At 53.2% G+C, this 24,194-nt stretch overlaps 1 protein-coding gene across 1 annotated transcript in view; it reads right to left on the bottom strand.

Annotated features, from left to right (window-relative positions):
- MDGA2 (MAM domain containing glycosylphosphatidylinositol anchor 2) overlaps positions 1-21,436 on the bottom strand; it is a 213,676-nt gene extending 192,240 nt beyond the window's left edge. The window contains exon 1 of the mRNA XM_066552387.1: positions 21,314-21,436. Within this exon, the coding sequence (XP_066408484.1) occupies positions 21,314-21,386 (73 nt within the window). The 5' untranslated portion in view covers positions 21,387-21,436. The remainder of the gene's footprint in view (positions 1-21,313) is intronic.
- Positions 21,437-24,194: the final 2,758 nt, after the last annotated feature.

Here is a 24,194-nt window from a genome sequence, read left to right as displayed (position 1 = left end):
CCATGTGAGAAACCTCTTCAAATCCTGAAGTTTATTCCATTTTTCCATGATATCCAGGTGTTGGGGAACGCTGCACCACCTCAGGATCAAAGCTGACTTCATTGACATTCCCAGGATTATTTGCTCATTCACACCAGGTCACCTCCAAGGGCACAAATCCTTGGAATCAGGATTGATTATCACTCCACCAAATTAAATCCACAACAAAAATAAAAACTGGGATCATGAACTCCTTTTGCCACTGGAATAAATCAACCTGGGCTCCATTCCCAGCTGCTTTAGCCAAGAAAAATCAGGATTTCTGATGGAGCAGCCCCACAAACTCAGAGCACACCCTCATATCCCAGAGCTAAAAACTCCAATCCCAGTCTGAATTCCCAAAATTCCTTAATCATCTCCCCATGACTTGGTTCCCTGGAACATTCCAACAATCCAAATTTGCACTTTTAAAACTCCCAGGTCTCTCATCCCTCTGCCAAAGAGGAACAATTTGGCTGCCAGGGAACTCAGAGGTCCAGAAAAAGAAAAAAAATTGGGAATGCAGCACCAAATGGGCCACTCTGGAATTTGGCCATGGGAACTCAGAGCTCCAGAAAAAAGAATTGGGAATGCAGCACCAGAGGGGTCAGCCTGGAATTTGGGCATGGGAACTCGGAGCTCCAGCAAAAAAAATTTGGGAATGCAGCACCAAATGGGCCACTCTGGAATTTGGGCCAAATGACTCCAAGTGCCCCCAGTGCATTTTGGCGGGAACAGCACATGGATCATCCAGGCTGCAGGGAAATGCGGGAATGCAGCCGGCACTTGAGGAGCAATTAAATTTTCAGTGGTTAATGAAGCATTTCTGCAACATCAGCGCCCCCGGCCCTGCTGGTGGCAATCAGGAGAGGGAAAAGTGGCTCTCAGTGGGGTCTCCAGGGGAAAATCCCATTAAAACCATGGATTAGAGCCATTCCACCCTGGATTTGGAGGCATGAGAAGAGGTTGGGCGGTCGCTTGGGGTTCAACCTCATTTTCTCAGCTCCCTTCTCCCAGAACGACTCAGGGCTTGGATTGGGTTTTATGTTTGGAAATTTGGGAATGAACAACAAGGGGAGTTTGTGAGGGGAAGGTTCTGGTTGCACCTCCTGGTTTTCCTGCTTGGATAAAGAAGCTTGAAGGGATAAATCCATGAGAAACAGCTCCTAAGAAAGCTCTTGGGCGAGAGCGTGGCTGGGGCTGAGGGAGAAATCCCAAACTTGATGGGAAAAATGAAATCAAATATTCCCAGGAACAGAAATCCTGGAGAATTCATGGATTTAGGGAAACTGAATATTCACAGGAGACATTCCCTGCAGCCCAGGCCCACATTCCCAGCTCCACTGAAAGGGGAGGAATTGTTTTCTATCCATTTCCCCCAGGCATGGAAATCCTTGGGTGCAAAGGGGAACGAGACAGGCGTGGAAGAAGGGAATTCTTTCCCATTTTTAAGGGTTACCCTGATCCATAATCCCTGCAGAAGATAATTTGGAATACAACCACACACTTCTGATCCAACACAAATTCCCAATCTCCAGCAACCCCCACAATCCATGGAAAAATTGCTGATCTCCCAGCACAGGCACAAGAGCACATTCCAAAGGAAAAATAAGGATTAATGCTGGATTCAGCATTCCAGTCAGGATCTGAGATCCTCCAAATATTTCCAAGCTCATCTCCAAAATAACTGGGATTTGTTCTGCTGCACGAGAGCCAAGCAGTGCCCATTTCTTAGGAAAAAAGATGGGAATGCAGCATTCCAAGGAGACACAGATCCATCCACAAAAGTTGGGACTTGATTGGAAGTCCTTGGCTGCAAAGGGGAATTACACAGGCACAGGAAAAGGGAAATTTTTTCCTACTTTTTAAGCATGATCCATAATCCCTGCTCCTCTCCCAGCACGGATACAGGAGAACATTCCAAGGAAAGATGAGGATTGATGACAGATTCAGCATTCCAGTCAGGATCTGAGAGCCTCCAAACATTCCTGAGCTCATCCCCAGAATACCTGGGATTGGTTCTGCTCCACAAGACCCGAGCAGTGCCAAGGTCTCCTTTAGGAAAAAAAAAAAAAGGGAATGCAGCATTCCAAGGAGACACAGTTACATCCCTTCCTCCACAAAAGTTGGGATTTGATTGGAAGTCCTTGGCTGCAAAGGGGAATGACACAGGCACAGGAAAAGGGAATTTTTTCCCTACTTTTTAAGCACGATCCTGATCCATAATCCCTGCTCCTCTCCCAGCACAGGCACAAGAGCACATTCCAAAGGAAAAATAAGGATTAATGCTGGATTCAGCATTCCAATCAGGATCTGAGAGCCTCCAAACATTTCCAGGCTCAACCCCAGAATAACTGGGATTGGTTCTGCTGCACAAGAGCCAAGCAGTGCCCATTTTTTAGGGAAAAAAAAAAAGGGGGATGCAGCATTCCAAGGAGACACAGACCCATCCCTTCATCCACAAAAGCTGGAATTTCATTGGATTTTCCTCTTGCCACAAATCAGCCAGAGGCATTGGATGCAAAACAAACCCATAAAACATCCCCTGAAAGGGAGGATGATTTTTCCTTAAGGAAAACAGGCTGTTTATAAATCCTCCACATGGAAGTTGTCATCCCAAAAAAAGCTCCCAACCCTTCCCCACAGCTCCATTTGTGTTCCCACTAATCTGGGAGGAACAGGGAAAGCTTGGAGCAGATCAATGCTGGGGCAAGGCTGGGATGTGGCCAAACCTTCACTCCCTGCATGGAAAAACCCAGGTCTTCCTCCAGGTTTCACTGGAAGGGGCTGGAAGTGCCAAAGTAGATCATTCCCTAAAATTGGGATGAGCTGGAAATCGGTTCAGGGATGAGGAAAAGGACTGGAGGTGCTGGAAGTGCCTCAGACTGAAATTCCCCATTCCCTGGGCTGATCCCGCAGTGTGGGGAAAGGGGGAATTCTGCCCCCTTCAACATGGAGCTGCTGGAGTGATCCAGAGGAATCCATGGAGCTGCTCCAGGGCTGGAGCCAGGCTGGGAGAGCTGGGAATGTTCCCCTGGAGAGGAGAAGGCTCCAGGGAGAGCTCAGAGCCCCTGGCAGGGCCTGAAGGGGCTCCAGGAGAGCTGGAGAGGGACTGGGGACAAGGGATGGAGGGACAGGAGCCAGGGAATGGCTCCCAGTGCCAGAGGGCAGGGATGGGTGGGAGATTGGGAATTGGGAATTCCTGGCTGGGCTGGGATTGCCAGAGCAGCTGTGGCCGCCCCTGGATCCCTGGCAGTGCCCAAGGCCAGGTTGGAGAGCACTTGGATGCACCTGGGACAGTGGGAGATGTCCCTGCTTGGTCCCTGGATGACCTTTCCAAGTCTCTTCCCACTCCCAACCATCCCATGATTTTATGGAGGGACATTCTGGGCACAGAGGAAGCTCCACCACGTTCCTCCAGCTGCAGGTGCTGAATTCCAGCAGCTCTGGGATTGCTCCTTCCACCCCACAGCCACACATCCCATCCAGCCTGAGTTTGTAATCCCAAAATCCCTGAGGCTGGAAAATCCCTACAGGATTCAGCCCCAGCTGTGCCCAATGCCCACCTTGTCCCCAGCCCAGAGCTCTGAGTGTCACATCCAGGGGACACCTCCAGGGATGGGCACTGCAAACCAGAGGACAGATATTCACGGAATCATGGAATCATGAAGGCTGGAAAAGACCTCAAAGCCCATCCAACCATTCCCCAGCCCTGCCAAGGCCACCACTGCCCCGTGTCCCCAGGTGCCACATCCACATGGATTTGAAATCCCTCCAGGCACGGGGCCTCCACCCTGTACCTGTGCCAGGGCTGGGGAACCCTTTGAGGGGAGAAATTTTCCCAAATATCCAATCTGAACCTCACAGAATCCCTGAGGCTGGAAAAGAGCCCCAAGATCAGAGTCCCAGCTGTGCCCAATGCCCACCCTGTCCCCAGCCCAGAGCTCTCAGTGCCACCTCCAGGGGACACCTGCAGGGATGGGCACTGCAACCCTCCCTGGGCAGCTCCCACCTTTCCAGGAAGTTTCTCTGTAAATTCCCTCAAATCTCCCCTCCCTCTCCCACACCCCCAGTCCCGGATCCACAATAAAGGAATTAAACCATTGGAGTTCTGCAGGAGGAGGACTTCCAGCTCTTCCTGCTGCCACCGGATGGCCCAGAAATAATTTCATTTAATCTCTTTTTGACCCAGTTCTGGGCAAACACTGATTTATTTTTTTTTTTATTGTTGTTCACTCGCCAAAATGAGAGGGGAAAAAAATTATTTAAGCCAAGATGAAGCAAAGTGATTTTGTTTTTACTGTTGGGATTTGGATTTTGATGAAATATCAACATTTGGGGTGTTTCTACTCAGCCCAAAATATTTATCTTGTTGTTCTTTGCTTTAATCACTTCATTAAATATGCAAAACCCCAAATGAAAATATTGAGATGACAACAACATTTTAATAGGGGAAATCTTGCAGTCCTCCAAGCTTTTTCCCCTTTTTCTCAGATGTGGTCTTATCCAAGAGCTGTTTCCACAGGAATGAATTATTCAGGATAAAATAAATAAAATAAAGTAAAACCAGAGCTGAACTCAGCCCTCATGATCCAAAGGAGGGGGAAAAAGGTTGGATAAGCCTTTTCCTGTTTATTTTGGTCTGACACCCTTGGATATGGGAATGATGCATTTTTAATGGATAAACTCTATTATATTATTTTTTTACTATTTATAAAAAATAAATAAGGATTTTTGGTGGGTATAAAGGATTTTTTTTTAAGCTGCTGGAATTACTCCAGAGGAGGCCACAGAGCTGGGAATGTTCCCCTGGAGAGGAGAAGGTTCCAGGGAGAGCTCAGAGCCCCTGGCAGGGCCTGAAGGGGCTCCAGGAGAGCTGGAGAGGGACTGGGGACAAGGGATGGAGGGACAGGAGCCAGGGAATGGCTCCCAGTGCCAGAGGGCAGGGATGGGTGGGAGATTGGGAACTGGGAATTCCTGTCTGGGCTGGGATTGCCAGAGCAGCTGTGGCTGCCCCTGGATCCCTGGCAGTGCCCAAGGCTTGGAGCAGTGGGACAGTGGGAGGAGTCCCTGCCCATCCAGGATGGGATTTAAGGTCCCTTCCATCTCCCAGAAAATCATCCCCTCCTCAGGATTATCCAAATATCTTTGGTTATTCCATGTGCTGGGAGAGAAGGAGCTGCCCCACTCGAATTTATGGGAAGAAGTGGAAACCAGGGAAGGCAGGATGCTGGAAAATGGCATCAGAGCTCCTGCCGGGCTGGGATTTTTGGGAGAGGAGGAGCTTTGGAAGAGCTGCTGAGTGGGAAAGTAGAATTTCTGGCAGTGGTCATTTGATGTTTGTTGGGAAGGATGAAAGTTTGACAAGAAAGTCTCACAGATGTGTGTGTGCTTAGCAGAAAGATTTTTGAATGTAGAGTCTGAAGAAGGAATAGAGATGGAAGCAATTTTTGATAGAGAAGAAAAGAATTGCTGAGCCAGCCTCACTGGATAACCAAGGAGGCAAAGGGTCTGTGAGTTAGAAGGGGTTTTATGGCTTAGAGCAAAGGATAAACCCACCCCAAACAAGAAGATGTTTTCACCAAGCACAAAGAGAGCACAGGCAAACAAGGCAGCAAATGTGGCAAGGAGAAAAAAGGTCTCAGAATTTTCCAGTGCAAGAAAACTGAGAAACAACTTCCAGCTGAAACTGTAATGTGCTGACTTTGAGTGATTGGAGAACAGCACCATGAATATGGGAATTACAGCAGTTATGATGGGCTGTAGGTAAAAGTGAAGGGATAGATTGGTTCTACTGGATGAAGATGCTCAGCAAAGAAAAGTCTCTAATGCATTGTACCCTAAACTAAGGGTGCCAGGGCTGCCTGCAGCTGGAGCTGACAGCTGTGGGCACAGCTCTGTCACCCACGGCCCTGGGCTGCTGGGACACCTTGGATCCAATGAACTGCATTTGGGAGAGCCCCTGCAGTCCCACATCCCTCACTCAGGCTCTTACACCATCCCTGTAATTGTCACGTGGATTGATTCCTAGAGGAATTATTTTTCCTAGAAAACGATCACGGATTCGTTTTCCCATCACTTTTGCTGAGGCAGAGCTGCTTCCTGCGGGGATGAGGGGTCTGGGGGGGGCTTTGGTTGCAGATGGGACCCAAATTTAAATCCAGGCCAGCCCACAGAGCAAAATTCCTCAAAATTATCCCTAAAACCCTCAGAGGGGAGCGAAACCCCACCCTGAGAGTCAGGGGATGAGAGGAAACTCCAGACTGAGCCTAAAATGAAACCCCAAAACAAATCCCAAAGGGAATTATTTCCTGACATGTCCCAGATCTATTTTAGCTTGCAGGAATCAGGGAAGAGATTCCCAAAAAATCCACGCCACAACAGTTCTGCCAACTTTGTTTTAGGTTTTTCTTTTTCCTTTCATCCTTTTAGAGTCACTGGAATTCCTCCAGGATTAAGTGTGGGTGCCCCGGGGATGTTTTCCTTATCCCTGCCCCAGTTTTGGGCATTTTGGCTCTCTAAAACCCCAAACTCTTCCAGTTGCACCCAAAACCCCACAGAGGTGCCCAGAGGAGGGAAAACTCAGGGAAAAAAAAATGGAATGGGATCTTCATTCTGTCAAATTCCACCATCATGGGAAAAAAAAAAAAACCCAGATTTTTCCCTGGAAAAGAAATATTGGATAGGACTGGAACAAGCTGGGATGTGGAAGTGTCCCCGGGCAGGGCAGGGATGAGCCTTGAGCTCCCGTCCAATCCAAACAATTCTGGGATTTTGAAAAAAATCCATTTTTCCACAAGATAATTAGGGAATATCCTCAGCACCAACCACCCAGGACCCAAAGCAGATTCCCAGACTCTGCCCCAGATTCCCACCTCTCCCTCTGCTCGAGTTTGGGAGGATTTATTTGGATTTCTTGGATGCACTGAGGAGAATTCCAAGGAAAATTTAGGCAGCACCATCCTCTGGTTCCCACTTCATTCCTCCCTAATCCTCATTTTCCCCTCCCCATTTAAAAAGGCACCAAGCTGACAAACCTTGCCATGTTTTCTTCAAATTCCCAATTTCCCTGCATTTCTCCTTGAAATAAGAGTGGGAATTATTTCTCAGCACCTCCGGGAAACGCCCCTGGAGTTGGGCAGCTCAGAGCTGAAGGAATTCCCACTACAAAGAGCTCCTGGGATCAGATCTCCTGAATTTTCCATGAAATCCCAATGATCCTTTAATGCTTCTTACAGTAATTAATAATCTCCCTCCTTTTGCTGGGATCTTTTTTTTCCCCCCTAAACTCAATCCAAGCATGGCAGATTCCTCAGGACATGCTAATTATGGTGATTATTTATTATTATTATTATTTCCATGCCCAGAAATCCTTGGAATCTGTGCCAGGAGCTGAGATCCCACTGGGCCAGGTGATGCACAAACCCACCCTAAGGCTTTGGAGGCCAAGGAAAGCTGGATCCAAGGGGGAGAAAAAAGGAAAACAGAACACCCAAGATCAGCCACCCCTGGAGCACCCAGAAAATCCAGGTCCATGCATAAAAATCCCTTGATTCCAGCTGATCCACGAAAACCCCAGGGCTGTGCAGTTTGTCAGGGATTTTAGGAACATTGGGATGTGGAATAACCTCACAAAGAGGAGTTGATTAAAGAAGGAATTTTGTGAAGAGGAAAAATGCAATTCCCATTTTCAGGGAGGGGCTGGAAACTCCAAATCCTCGTGGAGAGAAATCCCTGAGGGGATTGTGATTCCACCCAGGATTTTGTTCCCACTTGGAATCACTGAGGTCGGAAAAGCCCTCCGAGACCAAGTCCAACCATTCCCACACTGCCAAAGCCACATCCACAGGGATTATTTTAAAAATCCCTCCAGGAACGAGGATCCCAAACCTCCCTGGGCAGTGCCAAGGCCTGAGCCCCCTTTCCATGGGGAAATTCCTGCTGTGCCCACCCTGAGCTGCCCTGGCCCAGCCTGAGGCCGTTCCCTGGGAGCAGAGCCCAAATCCCAGCTGGATACAAACTCCCAGGAGCTGATCCCAAATGAACTCCAAATGGAAACACCACGATCTGAGCACTTCCAGGGATTGGATTCTTTGGGAATGTTGGGGGTGTTTTACAAAGTTTGGGAGCAGCAACCAAACTTCCTGCAGGAAAATCCACAACATCCATTCCAGCCCCAGCACTCCCAGTGCCCAGCCTGGCCTTGGGCACTGCCAGGGATCCAGGGCAGCCACAGCTGCTCTGGCAATTCCAGCCCAGCCAGGAATTCTCAATTCCCAATCTCCCACCCATCCCTGCCCTCTGGCACTGGGAGCCATTCCCTGGCTCCTGTCCCTCCATCCCTTGTCCCCAAGTCCCTCTCCATGGAATCATTTCCATTCCCAGCTCCACAATCTCCATCTCCCAGCTCCCCTTCCCATTCCAGCTGAAATGAATCCCAAAGTCCTCTCAAATTTCCCCCATTCTGCCAATCCAAAACACCACCTCAATCCCACTTTTCTCAAAGGATTCTCATAATATTTTCCATAATAATAAAAGATCAACGTGAGGTCCTGGAGCAGAGGAAATTCCCAACCATTCCCAACCCATCAGCACAGCTCAGGGATCACCAAATCACCCTCAAGCTTAGTGTGAGTCCAGTGAGGATTTTCCAGGCTGGGAAAACACCCAAATTCCATTGGGATTCCTTTGGATCAGGACTTTGAGGACATCCAATAAGCCCAGAATGGCTCATCCCATTCCAATCCAGGAACACCTCCCACTGTCCCAGCTCCAATCCCATCCAGCCTGGCCTTGGGCACTGCCAGGGATCCAGGGGCAGCCACAGCTGCTCTGGCAATTCCAGCCCAGCCAGGAATTCCCAATTCCCAATCTCCCACCCAGCCCTGCCCTCTGGCACTGGGAAGCCATTCCCTGTGTCCTGGCACTCCAGGCCTTATCCAGACACAGGTTCTCCCACATCCCTGATTTTTCCTGACCAAATCTCCAACTGCAGAGTCTGGATAAGGAAAGGGTCATTGGTCATCCAGGGTTCACCAGTTTATCCCATCCTGTCCCAGTTTTCCCATCCACAAATCCCCAGGGAGCTCATGCAGAGCACAGAACCTTTAATTTCTCCCCCCCCAAAAAAATCAGCTGGAAAATCCCACCCAGGAGTGAAGAATCCCACAGCTTTCCCCACAAACACAAAAAAGGAAGGATCCCATTTATTCCTTAAACCCCCTCACTTTAAGGCCTGCCCACATTCCCACAATTTTGGGACTGCCAGGAGTCGGATTTGATCCTCGTGGGTTCTTTGCACCTCGGGATATTCCATGAATGGTTTGTGCCAGCAGAAAATGGGGCTGAAATGATGAATTAAGAAGTTTTTTTTCCCAGATTTATGGGGTGGGATTGACCCTGGGTTGGTACTGCATCATTCCTACAATTTCCCACAAACTCTAAAAAAACATTCAGGAGCTGCCTTCCCTCAGCACATCCAGGGAAGGGCTCTTGGGGGAGGAGGGAAAACCCAGAGGAGCAATCCCATTGGATTTCCCCAGGTGGGAGTTTGCTTCCAGGCTATTGACACTGCACTTCTAGAAAACCCAGAATTTTGAGGGATATTCCTATTTTTTTTTTTGGAGCACGGAATAGCTGTGGGCAAAAAATGTTCTTTTTCCTAGGCTTGGGATCCCAGCAGGAGAATTCCGGGGGTTTTGGTGCCTGAGGTAAAGCTAAGCTTTGCTACGAGGCAAAAAAGGGTTTAATTAAACTAACGAGATCCAATTAGTGCTCGTGGAGCTTGGAGCAGCCTGGGATAGGGAGAAGCTTCCCAGGTTGTGGGAATGGGATGGGATTTACGGCCCTTTCCCACCCAAACCATTCCAGGGGGGGATTTTTCCCTTCGTATTTTATTTTTTAAAGGCTTTGCCGAGCACAGATTGCTGGGATCTGCTGCTGTGTGGAATTCTGCCCTTGGGAAAGAGCTGGCACCGCCTGGATGTTCCCAGGAATCCATGGATACCAACCCAGGGTCGATCCCGCCCCATAAATCTGGGAAAAGCTTCTTCACTCACCATTTCAGCCCCATTTTCTGCAGGTGCAAACCATTCATGGAACCATGGAATACCCCAAGGTGCAAAGAACCCACAAGGATCAAACCTGGCTCCTGGCAACCCCAAAAATTCCAGCTCCAGCAGCACCCGCAGTCAAGCGCAATTAATTAACTAATGATCGATTAATTGGTGTCCCAATGTAACAAATTTATTTTGGATAGAGCCCAGCTGGGATCAGGATCCTCTGGCCAAAGATCCCACAAGGATCAAATCCAACTCCTGGCCCTGCTCAGGAAAATCCCAAGAATCCTAACTCCATCAGCCAGGTGACATTAATTAGCTGATAATAATTAATTAATTGGTGTCCCAATACAAGGGCTGATGTAACCCAGGAACCTCTGGTCAAAAATCCCACAAGGATCAAATCCAACCCCTAGCTCCGCTCAGGAGAATCCCAAAATTCCCACTCCATCAGCACCATCAGCCAGATTACATTAATTAGCTGATAATCAATTAATTGGTGTCAAAATACAACAAATTTAGGTTTGATAGAGCCCAGGGGGGATCATGAACAGATCCCACAAGGATCAAATCCAGCCTCTGGCCCTGCACAGGAAAATCCCAGGAATTCCAGTTCCATCAGCACCCACAGCCAGGTGACATTAATTAACTGATAATTAATTGGTGCCCCAATACCACAAATTTATTTTGGTTAGACCCCACCTGGGATCAGGATCCTCTGGCCAAAGATCCCACAAGGATCAAATCTAGCTCCCGGCCCTGCACTGGAAAATCCCAACAAATCCAGCTCCATCAGCCAGGTGACATTAATTACCTGATAATTAATTAATTGGTGTCCCAATACAAGGGCTGATGGAGCCCAGGAACCTCTGGTCAAAAATCCCACAAGGATCAAATCCAACCCCTGCCCTGCTCAGGAGAATCCCAAAAATTCCAGATCCATCAGCACCCACAGCACCTGGCAACATTAATTTACTAATAAACAATTAATTGGTGTCCCAAACCAACAAATTTAGGTTTGAGAGAGCCCACCTGGGATCAGGATCCTCTGGCCAAAGATCCCACAAGGATCAAATCCAACTCCTGGCCCTGCTCAGGAAAATCCCAAAAATTCCAGCTTCATCACCACCCACAGCCAGGTGACATTAATTAACTGATAATCAATTAATTGGTGTCAAAATACAACAAATTTAATTTTAATAGAGCCCAGCTGGGATCAGGAACCAGGCCAAAGAGCAAACCCAGCCTTGCTGATCCCACATAAACCATTCCAAAGACCTCCAGCTCCCTTCCTGCACATGGCACCTGCACAGCCTGGTTTAAAAAAAAACAAAGAGGAATTCCTGGAAAAATCCAGGATTTCTCCCATTGGACTGGGGAGCAGCTCCTTCCTCACCCACCCAAGATGTGGCTCCATCCTTCCTTCTCCTCCCACCCAACTTTTGTTCCAGCAGGAAAAGGGACGGATTCCAAAGGCTGACGTATCCCATGAATTCCTGATTTTTGAATAACTGGAAAACATCTCGGTGTTGTGACAGCTTTGGAGCAAAACTCCTCAGATTTGAAAGTTCTCTTCTGTTTTATAGCACAGAACTCGTGCAGGAAAACAAAAACACCAAATGCCCAAAGCAGAAGAATTCCCAGCACATTCCCATTTTTCCAGGTGATTTTTTTGATCACCTGGGAGAAATCTTGGAAATTGATCCCAAACCCCACAGCTTTGCCCCTTAGGTTCAATCTCAGGAATCCTAAATTAGCCTCATCCCAGAGACCACAAATTCCTTAAAATCTCCTTTTTTCTCCCACATTTCCTGGAATTCACTTGATCCACATGGGATACCCTGGAAAACACCGGATTTTTAAAAACTCACCCAGGATAACTCTTGGAAATCATAATTCACCCCAAAGCCCACAGTGTCGCCCATTAGGTTCAACCTCAGGAATCCTAAATTAGCCATATCCCAGAGACCCCAAATCCCTTAAAAAAGCTGCTGCTGCAGGACTTTTATCCCAAAAAAAACCCCAAAAAATGGAGCACAACGAGGGAATTCCCCTCCCTATCCCTGTTTGAGTTTACATGGAATTGAATTTCTTTCTCTAGGAAAACACTGGGTTTTCCAAAGCTCACCTGGGATAACTCTTGGAAATCACAACTTATCCCAAACCCCCCAGCTTTCCCCATTAGGGTCAACGTCAGGAATCCTAAATCAGCCTCATCCCAGAGACCCCAAATTCCTTAGAACTTTTTTCTCCCTGGAGTTCCACCAATCCACGTGGGATAACCCAGAGGCAGCCCTGGGAGCACAAACCTCCTCCAGCCCCACAAAAGCTGCTCCAGGACCTTTATCCCCAAAAACAAAACCCAAAAAATGGAGCACAACGAGGGAATTCACCCTCGTTGTGCAAATAATTTTCCCTGTTATCATTTACTTGGAATTGAATTTCTTTCTCTAGGAAAACTGGGTTTTCCAAAGCTCACCTGGGATAACTCTTGGAAATCAAAGGCCACATCTCTCCCCAAAGGTTCAACCTCAGGAATCCTAAATCAGCCTCATCCCAGAGACCCCAAATTCCTTAAAACTTCTTTTTTCTCCCTATCATTCCATCAATCCACGTAGGACAACCCAGTGGCAGCCCTGGGATCAGAAACCCTCTCCAGCCCCACAAAAGCTGCTCCAGGACCTTTACCTCAAAAAAAACAAAAAACCAAAAAATGGAGGACAACAAGAAAATTCCCCTCCCTATCCCTGTTATCATTTACTTGGAATTGATTTTCTAGGAAAACACTGGATTTTCCAAAGCTCTCTGACCACCTGGGATAAGTCTTGGAAATCACAATTTATCCCAAAGGCCACATCTCTCCCCTCAGGTTCAACCTCAAAAACCCTAAATCAGCCTCATCCCAGAGACCCCAAATTCCTTAAAACTTCTTTTTTCTCCCTTTCATTCTATCAATCCACGTGGGATAACCCAGGGGCAGCACTGGGATTGGAAACTCCCTCCAGCCCCACAAAAGCTGCTCCAGGACCTTCACTCAAATCCCACAGAAAAACCAGGAGCACAACAAAGAAATCCCCTCCCGAATTTATTTGGAATTTCACATCCAGGAAAAAGCCTGGATTTCCCACCCACCTTTCCCTCTCCTCCCAAGCAAATAAATTATTTTAATAAAAACTTACATTGGGAAAAGCAGGATAACAGGAGCAGCCGGCTCATTCCAAGGTGGGGTTTTTTTGGGAATTAAACCAAGCTCCAGCTCTAAGTGATGGTCAGGATCAGCTCCAGGTGGGAGGAGTTTTAAAAAAAAAGGGAATGGCAGCACCTCTGGTTTGTTAATGAGGTGCTCCAGCTGCAGCAAATTGGGATAATTCCCATTTTTCTGCCTCTCATCCTACAGCAGGGACAGCTCAGGAAAAAAGGGAATTACTTTGTGCCTGAGAACAAATTCCAGCTTAAAACTTTTCCCAAAAAATCCTGTGGCAGCATTCCCGTGTGGATTTGAGCCTTGCACTGGAACACTTCCCTAATTTCTGGATTGCTCAATGTTCCATCAAAATAATACCAAAAATCAGGAAAATGGGAAGGGAATCCAATATCCAGGGAGCAGAGCTTCCATTTCCAGGGACAACAGCCTCCAATCCCGGGGTGATCCCAATTCCTGAACCTCCCTTCCCCTGGGATATTCCCTTAATTCCTAACTCACATTCCAGAGGTGCAAACTCTCCCAGATTTCAGCTCAGGGGGAAGCTGGGAGCTGCTGATGGAATATCTGGGATGGGACCACGATGGAAGGGGATGGGCTGCAGTGGGAATATGGGAAGGAACAACCCCCTTCCCATCCTTTTTCCCTTTTCCCTCCTTCCTCCTGCTCCTCACTCCCATTTTCCCATTCCCAGCACAAAAAGCCACGGATGGCACAGCTGGGATGCCAAAATCCCTTTTTTTTTTTTTTTTTTTTTAATCCTATGGAAATCCAGGAATTTTTCAGGTACCCAGCTCCATTTTTATCAAGGATTGCGATAAAAAGTGCAAATAATTTTCTTGGAAAAGGGATTGATATTTATGGGATAAAGGGGTAGAAAGGCAGGAGAGGCTGGATAAAATGGTGTTGTTAGAAACATTCCATGATGTGGGAATTTCATCCGTTCCTCAGATTGGATCACCCTCCCCGAAGGTTGGATTGGAACACAAACCACCCCAATTCCCCGCAGGCACATTCCAGCTCCCATCACTTCCCAAAGGCTCCCAGCTGAAAATCCTTGGGAAAACCCTTCACAAGGATCTCCCTGATGCCAGAAATTCCAAGGAAAACCTCACATCCTCCCGGGGGTGGGGAGATCTCTGCAGGATCCCTCTGGAAGTGCCTGATTATCCCAGGATCATCCAGAGCATGCCCAGCCACCCCAACAATCCCACCCTGCCCATCCTTGGGAACATTTTCTAGAAATATTTTCCAAATATTTCCTGGAATATTTTCCAAATATTCCTGGAATTCTGGGAGCCTCGGGAATGTGACATTCCCTGTATTCAGAGCCCAGCACCCTCTGGGGGAAGAACCTTTCCCTGAGATTCAACAATAATTCCTGTGAGGAAGATTTCAAGTGGTCCTTCAATATTCCATGGAAGGAGGAATCTCATGGGCAGCGTGATCCCACACCTTGGGGAAAATTCCTCCTCCCAAAAGAGCCCAAAAATCCAAAATCTGTCTGGGAAGAGCCAAGCCAGTGCTCTCCATTCCCAGCTATTTTGGGAGATGAGATTATTTCTGGAAAAGGCAGGAAATAATTCATCTGGATCCAGACAGGGCTCAGAACTGGAAAGAGGGGCTGTAAAAAGATCCGGGAGCTGATGGGGTGGGATTGGTCAGGAATCAAGGGAAGGGGGATGGAGCAGCAGCATCCCAAATACCCAGCATGGGATGGATCTCAAAATGCCCTTTCTCCAAAAAAAAATTCCTTCACAGGTATAAAACCATGGGAAATCAACAATTTTGTCCCTGAGCCCACCCAGGTTAGGGAGAGTGCTTCCCAAATCCCAAAGGGATTTTCCCACTGGAAGGAGGGGATTTAATGCAGGAGACCCCATTCCCTACAAAAATATTCCTAGATATAACAGGATATGGACAATATAATCCCATGTAATCCATATATGGACTGACAGGGATCAATCATCCCTTCACTGGCCAAAATCCCAAATAATTTTGAGGAATGTGGAAGACAAGCACGCAACATGTGACCAGGTTCCCAAAATCCCTTTGCATTAAAAAAAAATTCCTTCACAGCTCTTAAAAACATGGGAAATCAACAATTTTGTCCCTGAGCCCACCCAGGTTAGGGAGAGTGCTTCCCAAATCCCAGAGGGATTTTCCCACTGGAAGGAGGGGATTTAATGCAGGAGACCCCATTCCCTACAAAAATATTCCTAGATATAACCCAGATATGGACAATATAATCCCATGTAATCCATATATGGACTGACAGGGATCAATCGTCCCTTCACTGGCCAAAATCCCAAATAATTTTTGAGGAATGTGGAAGACAGAACTGAACTTTAATCATTTCCATTTCCTTCCTCTCCCTCACGCTGCTCAGAATTTAACTGGATTTTGCTCTTCTGAGCCCCGGAAATTAAAATTTTTCGGTGGTTTAAGATTTTCCTTGCCAGATTCCCTCCAAATTCCCCTCCCATGGAATCAAAGGCGACGTTTTGACCCCGCAGCTCATGGGAGGCAGAGCTGGGATGCAGCTCCCGGCATTCCAGGAGGATCCTTGGAGCTCTCCACACATCCCAGGATCACCAAACCTCAGGGAAGTTTAGGCTCCGCTTAAATCCCACCGAGTTTAAATGAGATTGAAACCCCAACATTTGCACCCTGAACCCCAAATCACCACCTGGGCCACAACCAACACCTGAACCCACAGAGTTTCCCCTCCTGGAATCCCAGAATTCCCAGCTCCTTACCCTGACCACAACCCCATCCATGGGAGTAGATCCCAATCCCTTGGCTATCCAGGGATTCTTCCCCTCTCTGGGAGCCGAAGCTCATCCCAGAAATCCCCGTGAGGAGGAGGAGAAGGAGAAGGAGAAGGAGAAGGAGAAGGAGAAGGAGAAGGAGAAGGAGAAAGAAGGAGAAGGAGGAGATCCCAGTCCAGGGTTTAGGGAAGAGTTAAAATTCCCAAGGATCCGCCGGGATCCCGGAGCAGGCGGGAGGAGCGGCAGGAGCGCAGCTGCCCCTGCGGCAGCGCATAATCCCTGCCCTGTTCCCAGGGACGCTTCCCTGGCACAAAGTCGGGAATTGTGCGGGGTTAAGGCGCCCTGGACAAGGCCGGCATTCACCCAGCGAGGCCGGCAGCACCATGGAAATGTCCCCCAGGGAATATCCCCCCTGGAAGTACAATCCATGGAATGTCCTCCAGCTGTGACCGCCGATCCAGAGGTTTCCCTGCCCACCGATCCAGAGGTTTTTCCCTGCCTGCTGATCCAGAGGATTCCCTCCCTTCTGATCCAGAGGTTTCCTCCCCTCTGATCCAGAAGTTTCCCTGCCTGATCCAGAGGTTTCCCAACAAGGAGCCGGCACTTCTAATGAGCCAAACGCTCTCCCTCTCAGTGATTTTGTTTTCCCATCCCTCCCCCGATCCCTCCAATCCACTCTCTGGATCCGTAAAAATGTTGGGAAAGGCCAGGTCAGAGGCCACTCCCAGCTCCAAAGGCAGCGCTCCTTAAATCCCTCCAGGATCGGAGCTCCGGGGAGTTATCCCAGCATCACAAAGAGGCAGGAGTGGAAGATCTTTCCCTGATCATTCCCTGATTTTTCCCAGATTTTTTCCCAGATTTTTTTCCCAGATCTTTCCCTGATCATTCCCTGATCATTCCCAGATCTTTCACTGATCTTTCCCAGATCATTCCCAGGTCTTTCCCAGATTTTTTTCCCAAATCATTCCCTGATCTTTCCCAGATTTTTCCCTGATCTTTCCCAGACCTTTCCCAGATCTTTCCCGACATCATCTGGCCCCTGCTCCAACCTCCTCCAAGGAGCTCCAGCAGCCCCCCTCCAGCTGGATCCAGGAAAAAAAGGGGCAGCTCCAGTCTTTGGGATGCCCAATTCCAATTTTCTTTGGAAAACCTGCAGCTGAAATGAGGGTTGAGGCTGTTGGATGACATTTGGTGCTTGGATCAACCAGGACAATTTCCCTGGAATTTAACACCTTAAATGCCTTCAATTCCAGGCATTTTGAACCAGCAGTAGGAAAACACCTGGAAGTCTCGTTGTTCCCAGTGGGAAAACTCCTGGAAATCTCATTTTTCCCAATGGGAAAACACCTGGAAGCCTCATTGTTCCCAAGGCTGTGGGTGCTTCTCCCAAAATTTTGCACACCCAGATTTGGTGCAGAGCCTCAGGAAGACTCCGACATTCCTCTTTCCATGAGTGATTCCAGAAGGAATTCCAAGGCATCCTGAGGTTTTCCATGGCTGCAGGTGGGATGCTGAGCCCTGTTCCCTGCAGGAGCTGGGGTGGCACAGAGGGGTCCCTGTCACCCTCACACCCCTCCTGTGTCACACCTGGTGTTCCCAGGAAACATCCTGAGGGTCTGCCCTGCTCGATTCCGGCTGAAATCGTGGAAAAATTTCCTAAAACCTCATCAAAGGATTGGATAAACCCCAGCTCAGTGAGCCAGGATCTCAGAGGGGGCTGCACCCCCTGTGTGACCCCGATCCCACCCCGGGGATCCCACAGCTGCTCCCAGATTCCTGTCCCCACTTGGAATCAGCTCCCCTGGACCAGCAGGAGCTGGCTTTGCCCCCGGAGCCAGCGCTGCCAGGATTGTCACCCCAGCAGGGCCTCACTCCAGCCACGTCCCCCCCATTCCCAGGATTTTTCCAGCCCCCAGCCCAGAGGTGCTGGTAGTGCTCAGGCTCTCCAGGCTCCTGTCTCCAGGAATTCAGGAATTCTCTGGGCTCTTCCTCACTCCACAGGGCACAAAATGGGACCCCAAGTCCCTGGTGAGCCCCCCCCCCAGCTGAGGAAGCTCAGGAACAAACCCAAAAATCCCTTCTCCACTCTCCCAAAATTCCCATTTTTTGCTGAGCAGCCTCTGAGCTGTTAAAAACTCCCCATGCCCACCTTGGCCTCTGCACCGAGACATTTTTTTCCCTCTGGAAATTGGGAGCTGGGTGAAAGGAGAACCACCATGTCCTGAATCCCTACATTTTCTGCTTTGTTAACAGTGCAAGTCATGCACCGCTGAAAGGGGAGGAAACGTGCACAGATCTCGAGTTGTTCTCGATCTTTGGCCAGGAAACCAGGGAGAGCTGAGGAACAGCACGAATTCCCAAGGATTCCAGCAGCTCTGCTCTCCCCATCTCCTGAGGAAGCAGAACATGGCCTGGGCCTGCCCTGCTCCCAGTTCTCCCAGTGCTCCCAGTTCTCCCAGCTCTCCCAGTTCCGTGCTGGTCTCCCTTTGGAGTCCCAGTTTTCCATCCCATCTGTAGCATTCCGACAGAGCAGAGGGAAGTTGCAGAGGTGCTGCCCAGCACGGCACGGTTAACCTGGAGTTTAAGGGAGCTCACAACCCGCAAACTGAGGATTTATTTTGCATTTCAAGGCGGCCGGAGCTGCTCCCCGGGCGGGCACGGGCCGTGCCGTGCCAGGCTCTGCGCCGGCACCTTCCCGCACCTCCGGGAGCATCCAGGGCTGGGAAACAGCCTGGGAGAGCCGTGCCAAGGACAGGTGGGATGAGCCAGGGAGGAGCCTGAGGGATGGGTCTGAGCCACCTGCAGGGCTGGGGATATCAACAGGGAGCAGCAGGGATGGATTCCAGGCTGCTCCTTCCTTCCCCTCGCCACCTTCCTCACGGAGAGGCTCTGGAGCTGTGCCCGCTCCCGGAGGAGCACAGGAACCAGGAACAAGTGTTAACATGGCAAAGACACCTCCCCGGCAGCAGCACCACGCTCGCCAGCAGAGCTGCCAGGCTCTGGAAATCTTCAAAAAAACAAAAAAAAAAAGGCAAAAAAACTTGTTAAAATCCCACAAACCGATTTTTTCCAAAGCAGCGAGATCCAAGCAGGCTCCCTCTCGCAGGCTGGGGCTCACTTTGGATAATCTGCAGGCTCCAGCCTTCCCATCCTGCTTCCCCAAAATGGCCCTGCTGCTGCACCGGGGGCTGCAGGCACACCCCGGGCTTGCAATTTTTAATTTATTTTTTTTTGTCCACATTCCCGAGCCGACCCCTTCAGCAGTCGATGAAGGCACCCAAAATTCCCGGGGCACCGCTCCGGAGCACAAAGCACGGCTGAGTTCACAGCGCTCCCCCCGCTCCCAGCCTAAATCAGGCAGGGAAAAGCAGCAGCAGCAGCAGCAGCGGCAGCAGCAGCAAAGTCTTTACTCCAAACCCCAGAGCCCGGAGCTGAGTCCGCATCTCCTCCCTCCAGCCCCCACCTCGCTCTTCCTGAACAAGCCCTCTCCTGTTCGCTGCTCTTCCCGAGCATCCAACAATATGTGCCTGTGTGCCGGGGGAGGCAGGGAGCCGCTGCCAGCTCCGCACCAGCCGAGCCTCCTCCGCCAGCCCAGCCCCTCTGACACCCGCGGTCACGTCCAGATTTTCCCAAATTAAGGAGAAAACAAAAAAAAATAAATAAAACAAAAAAAAAAAAAAAAAAAAGGGGGTGAGTCTCTAAGCGAGGCTCTAAGTGAGGCTCTAAGTGAGGCGCCGTTCCAGGTGGGAAGCGAATGTGGAAGTGTGGGAGCGGACGGGCTCGGAGGAGGCAATGTCACACCGAGCATTTGCTGGGAGATTCATGGATCTCCTTCCTCAGCCCCGGGTGCCGGAGCTGCCGGCGGCACCGCACGGCGCCGAGCTGCTTACATAACCCCCCCGCCCGGCCGGGCAGCACCGGGAACCGGGAGCACCGGGAGCGGGGAGCACCGGGAACGGGGAGCTCCGGGAACGGGGAGTACCGGGAATGGGGCAGAACCGGGACCGGGGAGCTCCGGGAACGGGGAGCACCGGGAATGGGGCAGCACCGGGAACGGGGAGCTCCGGGAACGGGGAGCACCGGGAATGGGGAGCACCGGGAATGGGGAGCGCCGGGAATCGGGGAGTATCGGGAATGGGGCATCGCCAGAACCGGGGCAGCAACGGGAATGGGGGAGCACCGGGAATGGGGGAGCACTGGGAATGGGGGAGCATCGGGAATGGGGCATCGCCAGAACCGGGGCAGCAACGGGAATGGGGGAGCACCGGGAATGGGGAGCATCGGGAATGGGGCAGCATCGGGTACAGGGCATCGCCGGGAACGGGGCAGCACCAGAACTGGGGCAGGACCGGGAATGGGGCAGGACCGGGAACGGGGCAACGCTGGGAATGGGGCAGCACCGGCAATGGGGCATCACCGGGAACGGAGCATCGGCACAACAGGGGCATTGCCACAACCGGGGCATCACTGGGGTTGGGACATCACCGGAACCGGGGCATCGCTGGCACCGAAGCATCACCACGGCCCGGGCATCACCGGGACCGGCCGCACCGCGGCCAGGGCATCGACAGAACCGGAGCATCACCGGCACCGAGGCACCACCGCGGCCGCGGCGGCACCGGGGCACGGGGCAGCATCCCGGCCGCAGCCCCGGCGGAGCGCCCGGTTCGCCCCCGCCGCTCGGCTCCGAGCAGCGCCGAACCGGGGCCACCTCGAGGGCGCGGGGGCGAGGGGGAAGCAACAAGAGCGCGGCCCCAGCGCGGAGGGGGAGCGGAGCGGGCGATGCCGCCGGTGATGTGCAAGTCACGGGCGGGGGGCAGCGGGGCCGGGGCAGCGGAGCCGCCCGCCCGCGGGGTCCGCGCGCCCCCGGCGGAGCCCCGGGAAGTTTGCGGCGCCTTCGCCCCCGCCCCTGGCTCCGCGGCCGCGGGCGGCAGCGCCGCCGGTAACAAGTGCGGCGGCCGCGGGCGCTCCGCGGGCGCGGAGGAGCCCCGCGGAGGCGGCGCCCAGCGGCGGCCAGCGCGGCCCGGGACCGGCTGCGGACCCCCCCGAATCGCCCCCCGCCCTCCGCCCCCCGGCCCGGTTATCGCCGTGAAATGTCAGCGTCTCATGGCAACGGCGCTGCCTCCGCTCTGCCTCCGCCGGCTCCCGCGGCGCGCAGCGGGGCCACGCCGCTCGCCCCCACCCCCCCATCCCCCCCCCCCACCCCCCCCGCCCTTCCGCCCCGGCGACAGTCGCGACAAGGTCACGCGGCGCCCCGGACTCACCGTACACCCCTTGGCCGGAGCTGCCCTCCAGCAGAACCGTCAGCAGCCCCAGCAGCCCGATCGCTACATCCATCTTCACGTGAGCATCCACATATCCAGCCCGGCGGGGCGGGGGGGGGCAGCGCAGCGCCCACCGGAGCCCCGCGCTCCGCTGCGGCCGAGCCGCGCACGCCCGCGCAGGCAGGGCGGCGGGGGCAGGCGGCGGGCACCGCGCCGGTCCTCCTCCTCCTCCTCCTCCTCCTCCTCCTCCTTCCTCCTCCGCCTCCGCCTCCTCCTCCTCCTCCTCCTCCCGCTGCGCAGCGGGCGGCGCGGGGCGAGCCCCGCTCAGAGCGAGCCCCCGGCAGCGGCAGCCCCCGCACCCGCTCCGGGCCGCGGCGCCCTCAGAGCTCCGGCCGCCGCCGCCGCCGCCTCCCGGGGCCGCCGAGCGCCGCGCGGGGCCGCCGCAGCCGCCTGCGCCCCGCGGCCATCAGAGGCCACCGCGGCGCCGCGGCCCCCGCATGGTGCGCGGGGCTGCCCGCGGAGGGAGCGGAGCGCGGAGCGCGGGGCGCGGCTGGGGCGGCGCGGACGGGGGCGGCCGCGGGGCCACGGGGAGGCTCCGGCTCCGGCTCCGGCTCCGGCTGCGGCTGCGGCTGCGGCGCTGCGGGAGCGGCTCCCCCTCCTCTCAGCGCGGCTGCGGGGCGGCGGCCGGGCCCATGGCGGGGGCGGCGCGGGGCTCCCGCGGCCGCGCTGCGTGCGGGTGCGCTGCCGTGCGGGCGCGGGGGAGCGGGCGCGAGTGGCGGCGGCGGGGCCGTCACGTTGTGCTATACGTGCGGGGCCGGCAGCCGCAGCCCGGCGACGTCAAAGCTGCGTGGCTGCTGCCGCTGCTGCTGCTGATCGCCTTCCTCCGCCTCCTCCTCCTCCTCCTCCGCCGCCGCCGCCGCCGCCCCCCGTGGCCCCGCGGTTCCGCCGCCGCCGCCGGGCGCGCATGGCCGCGGGCTCTGCCCGGGCGGGATGCGCGGGGTGACCGCGCCGCTCCGGGATGCGCGGAGCGCTGGGACCCGCACGGAGCCGGTGCGTGGGGGCCTGGCCCGCTCCCTCCCGGGGTGCGCGGAGCGCTGTGAGCCGGGATGCGCGGAGCGGGGCGGCTCGCATGGAGCAGGGATGCGTGGAGTGGTCCCGCTCTGTCCCGGTCTCGCTCTGTCCCGGGATGCGCGGGCGGTCCCGCTCTGTCCCGGGATGCGCGGGCGGTCCCGCTCTGTCCCGGGATGCGCGGGCGGTCCCGCTCTGTCCCGGGATGCCCGGGCGGTCCCGCTCTGTCCCGCTCTGTCCCGGGATGCGCGGTGCGGTGCGGACGGTGAGGGGCGCCCTGAGCCCGCACTGCGCTCCCGGCCCGAGGGGTCCGTCCCGGGCTGCGCTTCCCAGCTCCGAGCCCCCTGTCCCCCGCTGTCCCCCGCTGTCCCGCGCTGTCCCCCGCTGTCCCCCGTCCCACCCCGCTCCTTCTCTGCCCGGTTCTGGGGCACCCCCGGGCTCAGCCCCGCTGCTTCCCCAGCCCCCGCGGGTAAAACCCCTGTAAAACCCCTGTGCTTGCTGCAGCTTGTGTCCCAGGTCGCCACCCTGGGGTGACAGAGGGCACAGGGAGGTGACAAACCAGCTGCTCTCTGTGTCTGATCCAGCTGATGCCGCTGGGTTTTTATCGGGTTATTCCCCCTTTAGGAATCTCAAATACCTGAGACCCCCAACTGGTTCCCAGCCCCTTCCCAGCCTCCCTGAGGTCCCCACGTTTTGGGATCCCATGGGATTTCTGCTGGCCGAAGTCTCTTCTCTCCAATTGCTCAGAACAAACCAAGGATTTTTGTGGAAAAGGCTGCCCCTGTCCTCTGCCCTTTTTCCTTGATTTCTCCAAGGATTGCCCCAAACCCGTGGGCACCTTGGGAACCGATGCAGCTCCCTCTGCCTGCACCACAAGGATTCGTGCTCCAGGCCAGGACTGTGACCGTGCTCTGGAAGGGACAATTGCACTGTCAGGGTTCGTGCGACCCCACAGGACACTGCTAACAAGGCTGGGACTCTTCCAGAGCTCTCCTGACAGGGGCTGAGCCTTTCCATCACTTCCATGAGATGATCCAGCACGTTGGGTTGGATCTCTCTGCTGTGCTTCCACCCCCAAAGGGCTTGGGGCATCCAATCCAATCCAATCCAATCCAATCCAATCCAATCCATCACTGGAATTCCAGCAGGGAGCTGAATTCCCTCCCAGCTGGGGCTGTTCCCTATTCCCAGCCTGGTGATGATGTGGGAATGGGAGAAGGGATGGGTGCAGCCCTTCTCTGTGCCTTCCCCGTGCCCCCCGAGCTCAGGCTGGCACCCAGCAGTGCCCACAGGGTGCTGAGGGTGACACCGGGGTGGTTGTGCTCAAATCCCGTGTCCCCCTCAAGGGACTCTCCTGTGCCATTCCAGACACTCTCCCTGCCTCTGGCTGCCTCCCATCCCCTTCACTGCTTGGTCTCCCGTCTGAAGGGACTCTCAGGTGGCTTCTCCGAGTCCTCCTGATGCTCCTTTCTCTCTGGTTTTCAGTTCCAAGGAGAATTTGGGGCCATCTCCAGAGGCTGCACTCCCAGCACCACCTCCAGCTCACCACCTTCAACCTCCACCTGCATTTGGGCTTTTGTTTACCTTCAGCCCCTCCTTTTTCCCCTTTTCCCCTCTTTCTCTGTGCCCTCCAAGCAACATCTGGGCCACACCTGGGCTGTGCCCATCCCAACCCAAAGCTCTGGTCCCTTCCCAGGGATTTTCCCCCCATTTTCCTTTCTTCCTCCTCCACCCAACCACCCCACAGCACAAACGTGGCCACACTCCAGAACTTTTTTACCTCTGTGAGTTTTTTCCTCACCTGTAAAGCTCC

The sequence above is a fragment of the Molothrus aeneus genome, chromosome 6 (assembly GCF_037042795.1).
Source record: "Molothrus aeneus isolate 106 chromosome 6, BPBGC_Maene_1.0, whole genome shotgun sequence".
NCBI lineage: Eukaryota > Metazoa > Chordata > Aves > Passeriformes > Icteridae > Molothrus > Molothrus aeneus.
Note: the sequence above shows the minus strand (reverse complement) of the source record. Positions and strands in the feature narration are given on the sequence as shown.